Source organism: Dreissena polymorpha, chromosome 5, assembly GCF_020536995.1.
Source record: "Dreissena polymorpha isolate Duluth1 chromosome 5, UMN_Dpol_1.0, whole genome shotgun sequence".
Taxonomy (NCBI): Eukaryota; Metazoa; Mollusca; class Bivalvia; order Myida; family Dreissenidae; genus Dreissena; species Dreissena polymorpha.
In genome coordinates, this window is record NC_068359.1 from 98,225,711 (window position 1) to 98,242,969 (window position 17,259).

The 17,259-nt window shown below is 34.3% G+C and overlaps 1 protein-coding gene across 1 annotated transcript; it reads left to right on the forward strand.

Annotated features, from left to right (window-relative positions):
- The first annotated feature begins 2,010 nt into the window (after positions 1-2,010).
- LOC127831923 (UPF0488 protein C8orf33 homolog) lies at positions 2,011-13,664 on the forward strand. Its single transcript, XM_052357006.1, has 4 exons — positions 2,011-2,163; positions 5,250-5,340; positions 10,167-10,301; positions 12,785-13,664. The coding sequence occupies exons 1-4, from the start codon at positions 2,152-2,154 to the stop codon at positions 13,165-13,167; spliced, it is 621 nt and encodes a 206-aa protein (XP_052212966.1). The 5' UTR covers positions 2,011-2,151; the 3' UTR covers positions 13,168-13,664.
- Positions 13,665-17,259: the final 3,595 nt, after the last annotated feature.

Genomic DNA, 17,259 nt, shown 5'->3' on the forward strand with positions numbered 1-17,259 from the left:
AGAGTTACATTACTTTGCCTGCACAGTCCGCTTATGATAGTAAGTGTTGCAAGTATGAAAGCAATAGCTTTGATACTTACGGAATAAATGGACCTAAACACAAAACTTAACCAAAATTTTCAATTTTCTAAGTATAAAAAGGGCACATAATTCTGTCAAAATGCACGCCAGAGTTATCTAACTTTGCCTGCCCAGTCCCCTCATGATAGTAAGTAAGTGTACCAAGTTTGAATGCAATAGCATTTATACTTTCTGAGAAAAGTGGACCTAAACGCAAAACTTAACCAAAATTTTCAATTTTCTAAGTATAAAAAGGGCACATAATTCTGTCAAATTGCATGCCAGAGTTATCTTCCTTTGCCTGCCCAGTCCTCTCATGATAGTAAGTAAGTGTACCAAGTTTGAATGCAATAGCATTGATACTTTCTGAGAAAAGTGGACCTAAACGCAAAACTTAACCGGACGCCAACGCCGACGCCGACGACGACGCCAAGGTGATGACAATAGCTCATTATTTAAAAAAAAAAATAGATGAGCTAATAATGTAAACCATGCTCTATGGTATCTTCCCAGCAATTAACCTAAAAAATCACTCATCAAAAGTTTAAGATCATGCTTCTAAATAATTTGGTCTAAATTAGAGTACTCCTCGATTGTCTTGATCTACCCTTAAACAAAAGCTCAAACAAATAATCTGGAAACAAATACAAAGACGTGCAGCAAGATTAGTAACAAACAAATATCGTAACACAAGTTCAGTAACCTATATGATAGCCAACCTCAATTGGCACACACTGAGACACGAAGAACGAAATCCCGCCTCATCATAATATATAAAATGATCGATCCACCATGTAGTTGCCATCACTCCTCCTGATCATCTTCTTCCTGTCGACAGCCGGTCCAGACTAAGCAGTTACCATTGCTTTAGACACATACACATACCAAGAACAATAACTTTAAATTAAGACCCAACTGCATGAGCACCTTTGTACAGTTTTCAACCCGTGTCAATAGGCGCCGGCCAGGGGCGTAGCTAGCATTGTTTTAGCTGCAGGCCCGGTTATGATACATAAAAATGGGTGTCCGGGGGTCCTCCCCCGGAAAGTTTTTAAATCCTATAACGCCTGTGGTGAGATTTAAAGCATATCTAGACACATAATAAGATAAGAAAATATAAGAATTTGGCCGGTGTTTCTTTGATATTTTACTGTTTTATCTCAATGTCAGAGAAGTAAATTTTACTGTACTATGATGACGATAAAAAGGGGTGTTCGGGGGCCTCCCCTGGAAAGTTTTTAAATTCTATAACGCCTGTGGTGAGATTTAAAGCATATCTAGACAAATAATAAGATAAGAAAATATAAGACTTTGGCCTGTTTTATTTTGATATTTTACTGCTTTATCTCAATGTCAGAGAAGTAAATTTTACTTTACTATGATGATGAAGATTATGACGTCATTCAACTTACATAGATGGAAATTTATAAAGATGCGCGTCATCCCAAGCCACGGACAACAACGAACGTTTTTGTTTGGCATCAAGGGACCGAACCGACCCGGATTCAGTCAATGGATCCGGATACGGGGGCAAGTGCTCCATTTTAAATTTCCGCGGTCATAAACATCATTCGGAATGTGTTTTTTTTAAATCCAACGATAATCGATTACAACTTACTGTAGTGTTGAAAGGAAGACGAGTAGATCTACATAGATCTATGCAAACTTGTAACAGCAAGTCACGTGAAAAGAAGCGAGCTAGAATCTATGCACATAGAAAGAAGTAGAGTTGATAATTGGAAGATATGTCCTTTGAACACAACCAGAATCCATTGTCTGAGGATTATGTTAATATGGAATGCAGATTTCTTAAACCTCAACCCCTAAGGGTCAACATTTTTATGCGTTTTTCGAAGTTGAAGCATTCTTTTTATTTTTTCATGTTTACAAAAAATTGTAGGCCCGGGCCTGCTGTGCCTAATAGCAGCTACGCCCCTGCCGGCACAAAATCATCTATAAAGAAGTAGTGCTGTATCGGAAGAAGATTTTTCTTTGCGAATATTGGGTTCGTTGTGTACCCTAAATCTTGTTTAGGTTAATTAATTTGCGTGTGGTCAAAAACCAATAACAACAACAAATAAGCAAGCAAACATGACAGCGGAGGTGAGATATTTCAAAAAATTGTCATATGTAAACGTTATTTGAATGAATAATAAACCAATAAAACACATTGACTATATTAAGCACTTTTGTTTCGGATGGTGAGTGAAAAATATGTATTTTTATTCCCAAATATACTTGTAGGAAATGAACTTGTCTAAACTCGGACGTGATCAGAATTCGGAAGCCTTTTCGTCTAGGGCCTAGACACATGTTTATTGATTCACCAATTGTAGTTACTTTTACTTTGTTTGCTCACCCATTTTGCAATTAGCTCTTGTATGATATTCATGTGTATATAGTTTATTTACATGCTCAATAATCAACATTCTTAAAAACTGATATGAGAATTTGTAATTTTTAATATCATAGGAATAATTCTTCCTGCACATGATGATATACATTATAACCATTGGCTCACATGTAAATTGGGTGAAATGCTTTCAAAAAACATTCTGATTAATGAAAATTTTAAAAACAATGCATCAATTGTTATTATATCACGGCTGATTTTGAAAATCGTTAAGGTTTTTAGCTATGCTTAAGGTATATACGACATTTCGAAAAACCCACATGAATCGGTTGACCATTATGAAGCCTTACCTGATCAAAAATCAAACGAAATATCTATTTAATTTAGTATATGGTAATTCTTACAATTTTTTTTTTGGAAACGTTTTTCTAACGTTTTCTTCCAAGAATATTGCTGACACTGTTTTTAGTGAATTTTTCTAAGACCGTTTTACGTGAAAAAACCTTCTAAGAAACTAAAACACATTTCGTTCGTAAAACAATTCTGTTCTTGTTGATAGTGACCTCACACCTAATTTCTATTTCCTTTGTTTACTGTTCTGTGAGAGGTCAAATGTTTACATAACTGAAATCATAAGGCCCTGGTTTAAGGATATGTAACATTTCATCGGTTAATTATAAATAGAAATTAAAACATATTCTCAGCAGGAAGTGGGGCATAAAGCACTTTTATTCTTTGAAAATGTGTAAAAAATGGCGGAGTACGATGAATGTTTTCTGATTTATGACATAGATTTTGACCTGCCTTTCTATGGATTTGATGAAGTAGAGTTTGAAAGTAATAGAGATGTGTTAATTGAAGTTAAAATGATTTACTTTGAGCCAGAAATTAACGTTACGAGTAGAGCTAACCGTTTAAATGTGGCATCGGATTTAATGGATTCGCTCGATTTCTGGACGAGTGTTGTGGTTGTAAAATTTTAAATGGAAAGCTGTAAATGTATCAAGTCGGAAAAGAAAACGGATGGTTGCATAATGGTATGCGTGAAATAATGTAATTCTACGTATTTATTTTCATAGTTATGTCATTTTGTAACCATTCACATTCGTCACTATTTGGAATTCCCGTTTCTAAAAATAGAACATTTTGGTAACAAGGGGGGCGACTCGTGATGTCAGCAATCATTAAGGTTACAATATACTAAATAATCGAGTCATTAAGGTCGAGTCATGAAGGCTGTACTCTCTAAACAAATCATCATACTTTCCTCGAAGGCATGTTATACACTTTAGACTGTTGTTCTGGTTTTATCGTTTGGAGATAGGGTAAGCATAGGTGTTCACTACTAAATCCCTGAAATAGGATAAAGTTGGAGATTAAAGTAAAAAATGGCACTGCAAAAAGTAACAATTCACTAGAAAACGGCCGAAAAAAAGGCGCAAAAACAGTCGATTTTGATTGGAGTCGAATTCTTTTTTGGTTTGAACCAGACATATCTTTTTTATTGCTTAAATCAATTCAGCTAAGAATGCCTGTCAAGAAAAGGTATGGTTATGTGGGTCTCTATGTGCAAAATGTTGTATTTATTTTTGCTCAAAGTTGTCGCTTTTACATCGAAACATATAAGGAAACTATTTAGTATATTTTGACCTAAACATTTACTTCAGCAGCAACTTCCCTGTATCTTGCAACTATGCTTTTCAGCGCCATCGGCGCTCTCGTTTAAAAGGCAGTGGCTAGTTGTACAGCCCCGTACAGCTAGACACTAGGCTAGCTGTACTGCCCCGTACGGCTAGGCAAGAGGCTAGCCGTACGGCTCTGTACGTATAGCCTTTCCTATGGAGAATGTCTAGCCGTATGGCTTAAAAAATATAGAATTGTCATTCAGTGCTGTTTATCAGTAATAAGCTTGTTTAAGCTCATACAAGTTTAAAAATTCTTCATCTGTTACGGCTTCCTTTCATGTAATACGGTTGCTTATTTGATTATTTAATTAGTCGACGTTCCTAAGTAAGGTCACTGGTGTGAAAACTGTTTTAATGAGTTGCGGCAACTAGGCTATACGTACAGAGCCGTATGACTAGCCACAACCGTTTTAAAGACATGGCTGTCAGGAATTGTGTAATTGCTGGTAAAGGAGTAAATCAAAACTGCAACGCAGTATTGCCCTTTTGTATTATTTAAGTAGTAGACCTGTGTCAGCGGTGTTGTGTTGATACCTGTTCTTTAATTAAAAGTTAAAGTATTAGACACAAAAGGTTGGAGCTCATGCAACCAAAAAACTAGAAATGGATGCCTGCAGATTTTTATGCTCATTTCTTTCTCCAGTGAGAAGTCATATTATGATATTTGTGTGTCACTTTTTTAACATGCTATACATGTTGTTATAACAGCATATATCTCAAAATAGAAACATATCCCAGAATGCAGATGGTAGAAACTTTAAACACCTTTAACATCAAGGATGGGAAATTGGCTGATAAAAATGAATGCCATGAATAAACAGGGTTTAATATCAAGAAGTGGATATAGTCAAATGTGTGTCCTGCAAACTATGCTGTTAAGTGACTACACATCTTTTGAAGTAAGAGGTTGGAAAATATTTTGATATGAATTTGTATATTACCTTAATATTCAAGAATGATACCAACCCCCTACTTTTACTACAAAAGAAACTCTGCTTAAATGTAAGCCTTATACTTTATTTTATACAATTTCTCTATTTTAAATAAATGTGTCAAAATGACAGATGCCGGTATAAAAAATTGCATTTTGAGTGTGATACATAAGATTTTGATTGCAATAATATGTAGGAATTGTTCTCTTGTTTCCACAGAGTACAGATGAAAACTTTGAGCGTGAGCTGTTATGGTGTGTTGAGCAACTAGAGTTGGGCTTAGAAACCCAGAATCCAAACTCAAAACAAGGTAATCAGTGATTTTTCCGGTATAAATACTACCAGTATATTCCTGCACAACCAAGTTATAAGGAGGGGGGGGGGGGGGGGGGGGTATATTGCTGTTAGATTTTTTTGTCTTTGGTCATTATACATGTAGATTTAAGGTTTTCTTGTCTGAAGCACAGTTTGAAAAATATCAAAAGTTTCAACGTCAAACTTCTGGGTAAACGCAGTTCACTAGAAACATATCTCTTGCGTTATGTTTTAAGAGTTATTGCTTTATAGCTCACCTGAGCACAACGTGTTAGTGGTGAGCTTTTGTGATCGCCTTTTGTCTGTGATGTCGTGCATCGTGCGCCGTCAACATTTGCCTTGTTAACTCTCTAGAGGCCACATTTATTGTCCAATCTTCATGAAATTTGGTCAGAAGATTGGTCTCAATGATATCTTGGATGAGTTCGAAAATGGTTACATTTGCTTGAAAAACATGGCTGCGAAGGGGCGGGGCATTTTTCCTTATATGGCTATAGTAAAATCTTGTTAACACTCTAGAGGCCACATTAATTGTCTGATCTTCATGAAACTTGGTCAGAAAATTCATCCCAATAATATCTTGGACGAGTTCGAAAATGATGCTGGTTGGTTGAAAAACATGGCCGCCAGGGGCGGGGCATTTTTCCTTTTTTGGCTTTAGTAACACCTTGTTAAGGTTCATGGGAGGGATAAAATTCTTTAAAACTTTGATTCAGTTTTTCTTCATTCAATGTGGTACAATATGGTCAAACTATATATCATTTTAAAGGTAAAGACGGATAGAATAACATAAACACATTTTTGACATTCAATATTTTTTTGCTTTATTCATATTTTTGTTTAAAACCAATACATTTTACACTAATTTACAAAATCTCAATCTAAAGTTAGGAGGGATATGCACTTCAGTAAGTTGAATAAATACAAAGCTATATACATATACAAGGTCAAGTTAGCAACATTTCACAGAAAATTATTGCCAAAAAACAACAAATGAGTTATTATTCAACTGCATTTTTTGGATAATTTTCCTAAACAAAGTTCTAAAAATAACTAAACTGAACTACTTTTAAAAAATCCAGGTATGGTGGATAATAAGAGTCATCATTCTATTTCAAGGGCTTAATAATTTTGCTATAACCAAATGGAAAATGTTAAACCATCTCAAATTGAAAGAAATTGCAGACGACGTATACAATTGTAAATAAATATAAAGAAATAGGTTTGGCTGGGTAGAAATCATTGTGATAAAAGGAGATATTGCTCATCAATAACAAGATTTAATCATCATTTAATGAGTTGTGTGCAGACGACTCTAGAAATCATAGTTTTACATAGAAATACACAGCTAGGTATCATGGTTTTTTCTTTCTTCCTTCCTGAACAACTACTGTCCTTGTACCGTTTTGAATGATGTGTTCCTTTTGGCAAACCGAATCTTTTTATACATTTGTATATCGATTCCTTCTACCCATTTTGAAAGCGTGGCACTCGCTGTGCTCCGTAGAAAAAACGTGCATTACAAATCGGTCGAAGTCACGTGAAGTAGTGAGAAAACCTGGTATTTGTATACACATACCTGAGAAAACACATCATTATTTTGACAGTTGGGTCGCGACTAGTAAAACAACTGTTAAAATTAATCAGGAAGAGATCGCGCTTAATAACAGAAATGATCACACAGAGATATAATCACTTACCCCATTTAAAATATTTTCCATCTGAAAATTTTCCCCCACACGTCTTTTTTTAGTGTATTTGTATTGTTTTTCTGGAGCCGAAGTGCATCTCACATAATATCCATCCGACTTCCGTTGTTTTCACTTTCGTTATCAAAAACTTCGTTTTAAAGAATTATTTTTACATTTAGGTTGTTGAAGCGAATTATTATTATATATTATCAATAAAATAGTATACCGTGATGAATTGAACGGAGTTTCGTATCGATCTTTCTGTCAGTCTGTAAGCGTACTATTTTGTGCGCAATAATACAAGTACATGTGATTCGACAACAATTGTAAACATTGGTGAAATGCTTCTAACAAAGTTATTTTTTGGAGTGTTTATGAGTTATGATCATGCAGTTTGCACACATCAACGGAAAGATTACAATCCAATGCATTTGTCATCGTCAACCGTTTGGAATGTCAATTAGGCGATGAGTGAGTTTTTAGCATGTTTCTTTCAATTTTATTAATTTAAAAATGGCTGCCCCCATCGTCATGAAATGACATGTGTTCGAGTTTTGATATTTCTAGATATGTATTTTTTTTTATATTTAAGCGTAACTTGCCCTCATCAATGTTGATATTATTAACTACTTATATCATTTTCCGCCGAAATACGTTGAATAAACATCATTCAGATTTTTGAAAATAATGTATATTTTTGTGTTAAAATCGCTTTGTATTTTGATTGATTTTGTCGATGGTATGAGACTCTGCTGCACAAAATTGGTAGCAGTTTGAAGAAAAACCATCCTTTTAAGCAAATATGTAAACATTTTCAATCTGGCACTCTTCGTTTAGTCAAATTTGAGTTCAATGCAAGGGGTCCCACATTTTTCAAACTGAAGCCTCTACATGAACATTCACACTCTAGAGGCCACATTTATTTTCCGATCTTCATGAAACATGCTCAGAAGATTTGTCCCAATGATATTTTGGATGAGTTAAAAAATGGTAACCTTTGCTGAAAAAACATGGCTGCCAAGGGGCGGGGCATTTTTCCTTATATGGCTATATATAGCTATAGTAAAATCTTGTTAACACTCTAGAGGCCACATTTATTGTCCAATCTTCATGAAACTTGTTCAGAAGATTCATCCCAATGATATCTTGGACGAGTTCGAAAATGATGCCAGTTGGATAAAAAACATGGCCGCCAGGGGGCGGGGCATTTTTAATTATATGGCTATAGTAAAACCTTGTTAACAATGTAGAGGCCACAATTATATTCCGATCTTCATGAAACTTGGTCAGAAGATTTGTCCCAATGATATCTTAGATGAGTTCGAAAATTGTTTTGGTTTCTTTAAAAACATAGCCCCCAGAGGGTGGGGCATTTTTCCTAATAAGGCTAAATATGACTTTTGTAAAACCTTGTTAACACTCTAGAGGCCACATTTATTGTCCAATCTTCATGAAATATGGTCAGAAGATTTTTCTTATTAATATCTTGGATGAGTTCGAAAATGATTACGTTTGCTTGAAAAACATGGCTGGCAAGGGGCGGGGCATTTTTCCTTATATGGCTATAGTAAAATCTTGTTAACACTCTAGAGGCCACATTTATAGTCCGATCTTCAGGAAACTCAGTCAGAAGATTGATCTCAATAATATCTTGGACGAATTCAAAAATGATGCCAGATGGTTGAAAAACATGGCCACCACGGGGCGGGACATTTTTCCTTATATGACTATTGTAAAACCTTGTTAACACTCTAGAGGTCACATTTATTTTCCGATCATCATGAAACTTGGTCAGAAGATTTGTCCCAATAATATCTTGGATGAGTTCGAAAATGGTTTTGGTTGCTTTAAAAACATGGCCACCAGGGGCGGGGCATTTTTCCTTATATAGCTATAGTAACACCTTGTTAACACTCTCAATGCCACATTAATTGTCCAATCTTCATGAAATATGGTCAGAAGATTGGTCTCAATGATATCTTGGATGAGTTCGAAAATAATTATGTTTGCTTGAAAAACGTGGCTTCCAAGGGGCGTGGCATTTTTCCTTATTTACTGTCAGATCTTCATGAAACTTGGTAAGAAGATTCATCCTGATAATATCTTGGACGAGTTAAGACATAGAAACTTAACAATTAAGATTTAGTTTGGAGGATGTCAAGATTGTAATATTGACAATTTCTTTAAAGAAAGTAATACTTATATATTTAGTTAAGTAGGTAAAGTTTAAACTATTTGAAAAATTAGTTGATAAACTAAAAGAGCTGTTAATTAGGTCAATCTGTCTATAGATGCTGTTTGATATTATTGACGGGTCAGGAATCTAGAATTGTCATTTCAAAAACAATTAATAACTCCTGCGAACAAAATATGGCAATATAAATTATGTACCGGTAATAAAAAATCATTTACTGACATTTACTGAAAATTCAATTTCATATTAACTTTGTAACCCATAAATTAATTAAGAAATACAAACAGCGAGTTTTTATTTAATAAATATTTATTTAAAATAAAAAAAGAACAGTTTTATATATTTTCAATGATTAAATTTATATTGTAATGCTATCGACACATGGCCTACATATATCAGGAACATACTTAAATGCACTATTCTATCTCAAATTGGATTGTTTGGCAATGTTTGAGATGACTTTGATCATCATGCTCTTTTTGGTATCAACAGTTTTTGTATTGCCCCCTATTCAGTCCTGAGTGTGAGGAAGAATATGTACATATTCTTATAGCTTAGATTTGAGATTGTTCATGCGCTGACCAACATTCTCGATAGCTTTACCCTTTCCCACTCAGAAGCAAAGTGAAAGTGGCTATGTGCAAAAAGCATAAAACCAGAACAACCTGCGAGTTACTCACAGTCTGTTGAGGTTTTATGCTGTTTGATGCTCATCAGTATCTAAGGTTTGCAGATGAAGCCTTAAAATCTTGAATCTAGTAAGAAAGGTGTTTAATGAAATATATTTTTCTGAGGGACTACAAATGCATGAAAACATGCATCAAAGTGGTAAAGGGTTAATGTCAATTCAAATCTTATCTTCTTAGATGAGCTGAACAATTTATAATGTCCAGGATACTGGGCTCGGTATAACATGGCCATCTTTGTTGTTGACAGCTATGGAGGCCATGAAGATCCTGAAGGTTCTGGTCAGTTCCAAGGCTCCAATGATCAAGAAAAGACAGGCCATGCGCAATGCTTTTGGTGATTATAGAAAGAAAATGCAAGAAATTGAGCGTAAATCTACAGCAGGTAAGTTGAATTTGCTACTTCTATAAGATCTCTTCCCTCAATGTACTGGCTTATTAATGCAACCTCTGATTGTTTGTTCCTAAACGTATTTAAGTATTCAATAAAAGTCCACCACTAAGAAATTTTGTTTGACATCTATAACAAACATAGAAAATATTCTATAGAATTTTGTTAAATTAATAATTGTTTCAAAATAGGTATGATTTAAGTTTCCCGTGGTTCAAAATTAAGTGAAATGAATTTGCTCTAATCGGCAGATGGTGAACCTGTGGTAATTAAGTTTTACACATACAATTCAGAGTGAATGAAAAGAGTGCTTGAATTGTGTTTGCTTTTTTCATTTACAACATAGTTTACTCTGTATACCGGTATCTACATGTACTTATAATTTGTAGCCAAATATGGTTGGTGTGATCAAACTAAAAATCATTTTTAGCTCATCTATTTTTTGAAAAAAAATTATGAGCTATTGTCATCACCTTGGCGTCGGCGTCGGCGTTGGCGTTGGCGTCGGCGTCCGGTTAAGTTTTGCGTTTAGGTCCACTTTTCTCAGAAAGTATCAATGCTATTGCATTCAAACTTGGTACACTTACTTACTATCATGAGGGGACTGGGCAGGCAAAGTTAGATAACTCTGGCGTGCATTTTGACACAATTATGTGCCCTTTTTATACTTAAAAAATTGAAAATTTTGGTTAAGTTTTGCGTTTAGTTCCACTTTTCTCAGTGAGTATCAATGCTATTGCATTCAAACTTGGTACACTTACTTACTATCATGAGGGGACTGGGCAGGCAAAGTTAGATAACTCTGGCATGCATTTTGACAGAATTATGTGCCCTTTTTATACTTAGAAAATTGACAATTTTGGTTAAGTTTTGTGTTTAGGTCCATTTTATTCCTTAAGCATCAAAGCTATTGCTTTCATACTTGCAACACTTACTAACTATCATAAGGGGACTGTGCAGGCAAAGTAATGTAACTCTGACTGGCATTTTGACAGAATTATGTGCCCTTTTTATACTTAGAAAATTGAAAATTTGATTAAGTTTTGTGTTTAGGTCCACTTTATTCCTACAGTATCAAAGCTATTGCTTTCATACTTGCAAGATTTATGAACTATCATAAGGGGACGGTGCAGGCAAAGTTATGTAGCTCTGACTGGCATTTGGACGGAATTATGGGCCCTTTATACTTAGAAAATTTAAAATTTGGTTAAGATTTATGTTTTGGTCCACTTTACCCCTAAAGTATCATAGATATTGCTTTCATACTTGGAACACTCACAAACTATCATAAGGGTACAGTAAAAGGACAAGTTGCATAACTCTGGTTGTCATTGTTATGGAATTATGGCCCTTTTTTGACTTAGTAACTTTTAATATATGGTTAAATTTTGTGTTTCGATCCACTCGAAGTATCAAGGCTATTGCTTTCAAACTTCAAATACTTACATGCTATCATGAGGTTACTGTACCTGGCAACTTGAATTTTACTTTGACCTTTGAATGACCTTGACTCTCAAGGTCAAATTATTAAATTTTGCTAAAATTGCCATAACTTCTTTATTTATGATTAGATTTGATTGATACTTTGATGAAACTACTCTTACCTGACATACCACAATAGACTTCACCCAAACCATCCCCCGTGCCCCCCCCCCCTCCCCCTCCCCCCCCCTATTTTTTTTTTTTTTTTTTTTTTTAAGATCATCTCACAAATGACCACCACACCCTCACACTATACCCCCCACCCCCCCCCCACCCCCCCCCCCCCAATTTTTTTTTTGATTTTTTTTTTTTTTTTTTTTTTTTTTTTTAAGATCATCTCACAAATTATCACCACACCCTCACACTATACCCCCCCCATTTTTTTTTTAAAAACGGTTATGTTTGAAATACCGTCCAACCATCGCACCCAAAACCCCCCCCCCCCCCCCCCCCCCCCCGATTTTATTTTTTTTTTTTTTTCGCTTTTTTGGAAGATAATGTAATAAATGTCCACAACCCCACACTATACACCCTTCTTCACTCCACTCCTCCCTCCTTTGTGATTGAAAATGAGAGTCCCTTCACCTTTAAAAAGAAAATAGATGAGCGGTCTGCACCCGCAAGGCGGTGCTCTTGTTTTATTCTTTTTTCACCTGCTTCTTTGTTAAGTATTAAAGTTAATTTGAAAGAAAATATGAAACCAGTGAAGAAGATTTACAATAAATAATACAAATCATAATATTTTGCTTTAAACTAATGAATCGGTTTTCCTGTCTCAATTAGTCTCAGGTGTCTGACAAGTTTTAATGCTGGTAGAATATTCATAAAAATTACCAAAAATATATATATATATTTTTAAAATTCATTGTATTACTACGTACATAATTATTCTGCATTCTGACACATTCACCAGACCAAAGTATGAAAAGGAATGTTCGACTCATTCCTGACGTCATTTTGATGATCCTGTTAAACTAAGTATTTGCTTATTTTAGCTGCCAAGAGAGTAAAGCTTTCTGCAAGTGGCCAAAAGTCTCATTTCTACAGAAAAAGTGCTTACAGACTGGGTTCAAAATTTGCCACATCTGGTGCTCAGGTGGACAGAAACCAAAATAACCAGTCTCTGATTACAACAACATCCAATGGGAATGCAGACTCCAAGAATACAAACACTTTAAATTCGCAAGCAGATGTGTTGACTGAAGATTTCAAATTTAACTTTTCCATAGAGAATTCTGAAGATTCTGAAAAGATTGATTTTTCATTAGTTAACGCTAATAATGCACTTAAGCAGGTTTCTGAAGAGTCAAATGTTGATAAGACAATATTTTGTAGAAGTGATAATAATTTTAGATTTCATTTTAATGTGCCAAACTGACTGCTTTTTGAAAGGAAGCAGAACTGATTGTGTTCTATGTTTCTGCTGAACACTTTTCAAAAAACTTTTTTTAATCAATGTGCACATTAAACCAATTGTCTCTGGCAATAGGAAACATGAATTGTGTTCTCATATAAATATTTTAAATAAGACCTTCATTATCTATGAAAGTAATGACATGATTTTACTGATATGTCTGATAGATTGACAATTTCGATTGCTCCCAATTATGATAATCCGCACACACATAAAATTAAGGTTTGCATGGGAAAACTCTTAATCGCTACAGGTAATATATGTAAATTCAATTTGTGGTCGTCTTCATTTTTTTCAATAACCAAAACTTTATTATTTACGTCTAATGTAGCAAACATTATCATGCTTATTTTTCAGGTGAATGTGTACTTGCACCTCTCGATCTACTATAAAAATATCACAATTTAACTTCACAGATGTGTTCAGGGTCTTTATAAACTTATAAACTGTTGTCACATGTTGTATTTTGAGAAATCAAGTCCTTGATTTGTATCGACAGCCCGTTTACTGACTCCATTCACAAGTGGTTAGCGTGTAGCTATGATATTAATTAGTGAAAACATCATTTTGAATGAAAACTTATCAAATTATAAGAAATAACACGATACACAAAGCTTTTTACCTTCTCGTCATCGATCTTATCCGAACCAAGACGGAAATCTTCACGGAGTAAAGGGCATTTTTCCTGCAAAGTTCACGGACCTCGGTACCATATTTCAATAAAACGTATGAAAAACATTTTTACCTTTCTCGCTGATACATTATACATCAAAACTGACTTTCCAGCGCCTTTTGAAACTATGTTTACATATATTTAAACTGGCCGACATTTTAAACACACTCAGTGAAGATTTCATACTTGAATTGGGTAAGATCGTCGACGAGTAGGTAACGCGAGTTGTGAATCGTGTTATTTGTTAAAACTTTACACAGCATTTGTAAAAATATTGCAAGATATTTACATTTCCAGAAATGAAATTCATTTCTACGTTTAATAAGACCGAGTTCATGGAAATCGTTGCACAATTGATGAAGTAAGTTATGGCTGTTCAAAGCGATGCACCCTATTGTCGGGTCATTTTAAATACCTTGTTATAAACGTATATATATATATATATATATATCACTGAGTATTATCAATTATCTTAGCCACACGCTAAACCCCTGTGAATCCATTTAATTCATTTTCGACCTCACAGCCCGCGCGATATTCACGGTTAATGCTTTGATTTCGACCTCAGATCTACCTTGAAATAAGATCTTTCGGGGGGGGGGTCGCTAACAGCTAAGTGTTCATTTCGGCAAATTTGCGTTGTGCTATACCACAAATGACAATAAACATACAACATTAAAGTGGTGACCGCAATCGAACGGTCAGCACATTTTGATCGTATTTTATAAGTATCAACCTTTTTTGTTTAGACTTTATTTCAATATTTAAATAAAATCATGAATGGTGTGTGTTATGCACTGTGTCCCTTTTTCAATTCATAACATGATATTATATAGACGTTATTACATGTTTTATTGGACCACAACAAATTACATGCAATCATTTGTTTGATGGATTCTGTACCAACCAAAAATGAACCGAGCTAGAGAAAAACAAAAATATTTTTATTTCATATACGAGATCAACAGAGGTGAGGGAGTGCAAAATAAAGCAATTCTTCTCTCTACATATTAATTGAATCTCATTAAAAGCTTTATATATCGCCAATAATGACCTCTTCATAAATTCAACTGACCCAGTGTTTGTCTTTGAATTCGATAAGTTATTATGAAAAATTACCTTGTACTTCTTCCGGTTGGTTGATTCTTAGTGCTCTTAAAAGTGTACGATTAATACGAAGGGAAAAATTTATTTCAAGATCGCTTCAAAACCGATGCGATCTGATAAGGTCACCAAAAACTCACCTTTCTGGTTTTAATCTTGAGGCCAATTTTGATAGAGGGAGGAGCATTAGCTTCCAGAAAAAGGAGGGTTTTAACATTGCGTCGCAAAACCAATACGTTTTCACCATATCAACAAACTGTCAATTAAACAGAGTTCCCTTACTTGTAGAGAGTATATCGCGTACAGTGACGCTGGCATGTTCATAATATTTCACTCAGACAGCTATTAAATACTTGATTATTTTCAAGACGGTCAATGTGCCAGCATCAGTATTCTTGGAGGTGACATAAACTTTCACCAGTTACAATGTACGTCAGAGTCGCACAAACAGACGAGATTGCGAAATACGAATAATAAACAATTTAAAATTAAAAGCATACAGTCTGCTTCATAGCATAGCGCACCACCATGGAAACCTCCAGTTGGCTATGTTTTCTTGTTTTAATGGCGTTTGGTTACGTTTATAGTGAAAATACGAACGCAACGAACTCAAAATCGGTTGATGATACAGTTCCGTCATTTTTTTTTCGGTTTAGCGAACAGGAGCTTTGTCCGGGCAGGGAAGGGTGTTTGTCCGACATTGATCTCAGAAAATCAGACAACGGGACGCCATGCTGTACTGGAAAGAATTCTTTATTATCTTGTTGTTTAAGTTCGATTTTTTTAAGTCGGTGCTTAATTAAAGAATCTATATAATCTATACTAAACTTAGTAACCAAATAAAACAGAGTACATACTAAATATATATACAAGTACATAAAATAAAAGTATTAAACATGATAGTTCAAATCCATAAATCATAATAAATGTATTTCATTATAATAGGTAGGCTAGAATAATGCGTATTTATAAGTGGTTGAAAAGGTCATTGTTATACAAATGGTACGACTATAAATGTTGTTTTATATACGTTTCATTAAATATGAGTTGCCTTGAAATTGTTCTTCTCAACGTGATTGTTAAATTTTTACCACTTTGATACGTATTTTGACGCATTTGTAGTCCCTTACAAAGTTACATTTAATAAAATATCTTTCTTACTAAATTCCAGATTTAAAGGCTTCATTTCCAACCCATAGTTATTGATGAGCGGCAAACAGCATAAAACCTGAACAGCCCGCGAGTTACTCGCAGGCTTTTCTAGTTTATGCTGCTTGCAAGAGCCTTTTTCACTTTGCTTCTTATGGGGGGGAAAGGTTAAACCTTTTACCAACAAGAATTTTAGAAGAAAAACATTTAGTATGCTTATTTTTTATTTAACTTAACTCAGTTATGTATTTTATACACACTATTTTCAACGGAATATAAAATCACACGTGTACAAAATGTTAAAATAATAATTATTAAAAAGATCAAAATTGTATTGCTTTCAAAAATTGGAAATCCAATGGCAATTTATGAGTATATGTTTGATCTTTTACCCTTAAAGAGTTTTTCAAAGAATCGTTATAACAGTCAAAAAACTTCACTTATTAAAATTGAAAAGTCTTTAAAGTCTCCAAGATGAATTTCGTCCTACATACAAAATTATTAACACCATAGGGTTTTCGCTTATATTTTGCTTTAAAATATTATTCGAAATAAACAAAAAATATACGTACCCAAACAGAACAATGCGATTATATTACCCTTACCTTCTTTGATATTTCTATCAGTGTTTCCACCGACAATTTTAATTGTTATAATGAACCAATATGTATATACATTAATCAATATGTATTTGAGTCGCAAATCATTTTGAAAATCGTATATCGACATTCTGAAATTATGTTGGCGAAGTTTGGGACGGTGTTAAGAGTATTCACACTGGGCTCATTCGTTTGCAAGACTGCAATCAAACCAAACAACACACACTAGCTGTGTCGAACGAAGTACGTACAATGGGGTTGAGCTTTGCGAAATGTTTATCTGATAAAATAATAAATACATAAGTGAATAATTAAACCAATATAAGGTCGTTTTGTATTAATGATAGCAATGTCCGTCCTAAATACATAAATAAATTAACATTACAATACATGTGAAATCAAATTTAATTATAATTAAATTATATGATTGTTAATACACACCATAGGAACACAATCTAAACCTTGTGAGGCACGAGAAACTACAATACGTAAGTAAAGGGTACACACAAGATAATTAAATAATACTGAATT